Source organism: Lolium perenne, chromosome 3 (assembly GCF_019359855.2).
Source record: "Lolium perenne isolate Kyuss_39 chromosome 3, Kyuss_2.0, whole genome shotgun sequence".
Classification (NCBI taxonomy): Eukaryota; Viridiplantae; Streptophyta; class Magnoliopsida; order Poales; family Poaceae; genus Lolium; species Lolium perenne.
The window spans coordinates 244,159,539-244,164,741 of record NC_067246.2 but is presented as its reverse complement, the minus strand read 5'-3'; the positions used below and the strand labels follow the sequence as shown (position 1 = coordinate 244,164,741).

The following is a 5,203-nucleotide window of genomic DNA, read 5'->3' as shown; positions in this document are numbered from 1 at the left end:
CAAAAAAGGACGATCCGCAAAAAATGTCAAAAAGTATCACCTCTATGTGGCAGTTTTTGGTTGATCCGTCATGTTTAGATAATGACTGCTAAGTTCAGTTAATAGAGGAGATAGTCAGAAGCAAATAACGTTAAGATAGAAAAAAAGAGGACCAACAGGACCGGGATCATATCTAGTGCTACCACCCATTTGCATGCTACCGTGCTACCGTACAAAAAAATGTATTTTATACGTGTCAAAAAAATAATACGAAAAATGTGAGTGCTCATGAAGCATGTCCCTACAACATCCTAAAATTTCATATCCAAAATCGACATGGACACTGAGAAATAAAAAAGAGAAAATCAGCATGAAAATAGTGCTACCTAGTGTCACAAAAAGACAAATCAGAAAATAACACTATTCATGCTGATTTTCTCTTTTTTGTTTCTCAGTGTCCATGTCGATTTTGGATATGAAATTTTGGGATGTTGTAGGGACATGTTTCATGAGCACTCACAATTTTTCGTATAATTGTTTGACACATATAAAATACGTTTTTTTATACGGTAGCACGGTAGCACCTAAAGGGGTGGTAGCACTAGATATGTTCTCCAACAGGACCAACAGGACCAACATCCACCAGCTTTTCCAGTACGAGACATCCTCCTTCGTGCTCACGTCTATGAATAGTTTACATCGTCTTTTTGTTAGAATCGGAACTACACTTCTCCAAGTCCCGCAGAAACTCTTCAAAGGCCACGTCAGACGACCCGCCTTTGTTTAGGGCGTCGGCCGCCATCTTCTTGGCCACCGAGAGCCTTTTTCTGAGTTTGTTCCCTTCCTCCGACTCCATCACCAGCCTCACCTTCGCCTCCACATCCTCCGCCTTCACAATTTCCTTCTCGTAGCCGTCCATCGCCACCCCTACTTTCATCTCCTCCACCACGTGCACCTTGTTCATCCTCTGCTCCGCGTACAATGGCCAGCAGATCATCGGCACACCAGAGACGATCCCCTCGAGCACAGAGTTCCACCCACAGTGTGTCACGAACGCACCGACGGCTCCGTGTTGCAACACCTCGGCTTGTGGCGCCCAGTTCTTCACCACGAACCCTCTATCAGCGGTCTTCTCTAAGAAACCTTCTGGAAGCGACGCTTCCAAGACAGACTCATCCTTGTGCTCCGGTGGGTTGCGCACCACCCACAAGAACCTGTGGCCAGATTTTTCTAACCCTCGAGCCACCTCTCCTAGCTGCGCGGCGGAGAAGGTGCCCAAGCTGCCGAAGCAGAGGAATACCACACTCCGCTCTGGCTGCGCGTCAAGCCACTGGAGGCACGGGTGTCTCTCACCGGACGTTTGTGCAGGAAGGACCAGCGGGCCAATGCAATAGACTGGCGGCGTCGAGCGGCCAGGGGTGCAGACGCCGTGCCTGAGTGCTTCGAGAGCCCTCGACTCGAGCCAATCGAAGCTGTTGGCGAGGAAGCCTCGCGCTTCGGGCATCCGCGTGTACTGGCGCAGCCGTTCCTTGGCGATGTCGCTCTCCCGGTCCAGCATCGTGGTGGACATGTCCAACGCACGGATGGGCGGCACGCCGGGGAAGTGGAGCGGGGTCGTTCCCATGTCCTTGAACGACGAAGGGGCGGCGGGGTAGTAGTACGGGAGGTGGAACATGACGGCGAGGTCGCCGACCGCGGACGCGTAGAGGAAGTAGGCGGGGATGGCGAGGTCGGCGGCAACGTCGAGCGCGTCGACGCAAAACATGTCGACCACGAGGGCGTCGACGGCGGGGAGCGCGCGGAGGAGCTCCCGTAGCTCAGCGTTGGCGCGGCGAAGCACGTCGATGGTTTTCAGAATCGGGCTGGAAAAATGGTCCTCCTCGCCGCAAGAAGACGGCGCGGGAAGGAGGCGGAACGTGATGGCGGGATTGGCGGCAGCGAGGCGGGCTACCGCGTCGGCGGACACGGCGTCCTTGTCGGGCGGGTTCACGACGGCGATGATGACGGCGTGGCCGCGGCGGAGGAAGAGCTTGGCCAGCTCCACCATGGGGTTGAGATGGCCTACGCCCAGCGACGGATAGAGCACCACCGTCTTGTGCATCATAACGGCCATGCTCTTCTTTGTCTTGGTTGACGTGCGTGGGAGCCTGCTCCCAGGGGAATCGAAATGTGGAATAGTAGAACAGATACGATCGAGCTACGAATGCATCCTGGCCACTTTGTAGACACGCATATAAAGCATGGAAGCTTTCGTGTTCGATCCAGAAGGGAATGGGCAAATCAACAGTGTCGTGGCACACAATGTTTGACACGTAATTGGATAGCTTTCGTAGTCAGCTCTGAACTTGACACGTATGGGAGGAGCAGATTGTTCTAATATATACAGTGATTCGTGTAGGAAACAAGTTGGCATTGCCAACCAGTTGGTCCATGCATTTCTGCCATCTCCGCAGATCTACTCATGCTTGCCGACAGCTGCCATAGCGGTATTTCAACTCATTCATTTTTTTATTTAAGAATTTCGTAACTGAATCTTGAACCCATTTCATACATTAACACTACACTTTCGGGAATAATCTCACGTAAGTTTCATACGGGCTGAGGCGTACATCTGTGGAGCCATCACCGGCCTAAAATCACGTGACGTAACTGATTTGCAACAAATCCACTACAACCACGTCCTCCTGTAAGTTAATCCTGTAAAAAATATTTCGTATGTGTAACATTTCTCCATTTCATAAGGGTCAGGACTACCTAACGGGTGACCGTCCGCCTTGTTGAATCCGACCAATCTGCAGTGCCTGTCGGAGAGAGCAAAGAAAAGGATAGGAGTATGGAGAGCACTGATGCCGCACCACCTAAGAGGTGGAAGAAGATAGAATCACCACCTCCTCCATATCCCCAGCCACCGGCATCGACCGAATTGTCAAGTTCCCTATATTAGAAATTGAAGAAAGCACTAAAAACAAAATTTACCATATTATCATTATGATTAGTATTATTGGTATTTAAACTCTAAATTGTATTTATTTTAATTATAATTATCTTAAAATGATAAAATAAGAAAAATGTTAAACCCATTATTAACATGTATTTAAAATGTAGTTTCTTAACCCCCAAACTTTACTCAACAAGTTGTTTCTTTAAAATGAGAAGAGATAAAGTGAAACCCTAATTATATCATGTATGAAACCCTAATTTGAGATCACTTAACTATATAATTCCCAAAACCCTAGAAAATTATTAAAGGTGATCATCATGTAATAGCAACTATGTTTAGATCTTCACCAAGCTAGTCACATGCATGCTCATGCTATACTAGGATCTCACAAGTTCCAAATACAAATAAAATAATTAGCTCATCTACATCCCTTTAATGGTGCATGTGAATAAGTAGTACTCCCTTTCTCATAGTTTATTAGGCGTGCGCGTACCCCTAGGTTTCAAATTTGATCAAATTAGCATTATTATATGTTATAAAAATTATATCATTAAAAAATTAGATGTTCTATTTTCTAATGATATAATTTTTGCATTATATAATTTAAATTATATAGGTTAAATTGGCGATCTAGGGATACGAGGAAGAATAGTAAATTCAGACGGAGAGAGTAGGTATTTGTGGAAACCCTAACTTGTTACTTTCATGTCAGCACACTATGACCAACCATAATAGCAATAATGTGTAGTAGTTCACTTTAATTGCTCATTCTCAACTAAACCCACAAGTATTAGAGGATTATGAACTCATTTTGTTTGAATATCCATCTACTACTTACTTAGTACATCAAATGAAAAGGCATAGTAAATCCTAGAAACCAATAGCCTTATTTGAAATACTTCTTATTAATTAAGAAATATGGTCTTCAAAGGTTATTCTTTTGAAGTAAATAATAAGTAATCATTAGCCATGTTTTATAGGACTTAAAGCTAACAAATATTCTTCGCATGTTAATATTATGTCAACTATTATCAATTACATATTCATATTTTGCCATGCCCTGTTATACAACTCGTAAGAGATACCAAGTTAACCAACATCCTAATAAGAACCTTGTTTATGGAATCACTCTAAAAGTGCAACACACCGTTAAAATTTATTGCAAACCACTAAACCTAAATCATCAGGAGTTATGTTATGCTTAGAGCGATTCCATCTCATGTTTATGCATTATAGCATATTTGTCAGTTCTTTAAATATTGTCCTTACCATACAGTGATGTTATTTCAGAATTTGGATTTATCTCGTATTGAAGCTTTTGCTCACATAATCTTGGAGTCAAGAAAGGCAAGTTCATCACTTGATCGTGCCATTTGATTATTTTTTATCAAATTAATTGCAAAATATTATTCGTATCACTCTTGAATTTAAAAGAAAATTATTGCTTTTATAATTATGAATATAACTATGTGATCGGTAATGAAACTATGGTCTGAGTGATGGTGGAGGTTCCATTGCAAAATATTATACTCCCTCCGTTCCTTTTTATAATGCCTATTGTTTTTTCGCTTTTGTTTCAAAATATAAGAGTAAAGCTATGGTTTTTTGCAAAGAACCCCTTCCACTGATCTGTTCCCGTCCAGAAAATCTGGGAACGAATCTGTTCCCGTCCATAAAATCTGGAAACCAATCTATTCTCGTCCAGAAAATGTGGAAACAAATCTATTCCCATCCAGAAAATGTGGAAACCAATCTGATTATGGAAAGAATAGCGGGAGAGAGGGAGTAATGACGCGATCGGTTAAGGAAACGGGATTATTTTCTGAGATCCGATTTCAGTTTTCCATTTTGTCTCTAAGATCGCTAGGGGGTTTTGTGTCAAAAAATGGCTTGCGCTAATTTCCGTGCCAAAATACAATAGGCACTATAGAAAGGAACGGAGGGAGTACTAGGTTTATACTCATCTAGGATTAAAAACAAATACCGTACAATGATTCTTGCACCGTAAAACTCGTGTTAATCATAAGATTTGGAGTGGAACGGAGAAGTCACTATACCTTTTTTTTTCCTTTCCCATATCAATGGATGCACTTTACGAGTAGCACTAGCAGGTGGGAGCCCCATATTGTTCTCGTGTTGTGACCTATGAGGGATTGTAAGGGTTGTCTGGGTTGGACTATAGGTCCTTGGGTAGGGCATGTGCAATATCCAAACAGTCTACCTTTACAGTAAATGGGGCGACATATGGTAGGGTTGGTCTACCTATAGGATAAAGGACATGAC

General features: G+C 43.4%; 1 protein-coding gene across 1 annotated transcript; it reads right to left on the bottom strand.

The window, feature by feature from the left end:
- Positions 1 to 673: 673 nt before the first annotated feature.
- On the bottom strand, positions 674 to 2,159 carry LOC127343751 (anthocyanidin 5,3-O-glucosyltransferase-like). Its single transcript, XM_051369931.2, has one exon. The coding sequence runs from the start codon at positions 2,090 to 2,092 to the stop codon at positions 674 to 676; it is 1,419 nt and encodes a 472-aa protein (XP_051225891.1). The 5' UTR covers positions 2,093 to 2,159.
- Positions 2,160 to 5,203: the final 3,044 nt, after the last annotated feature.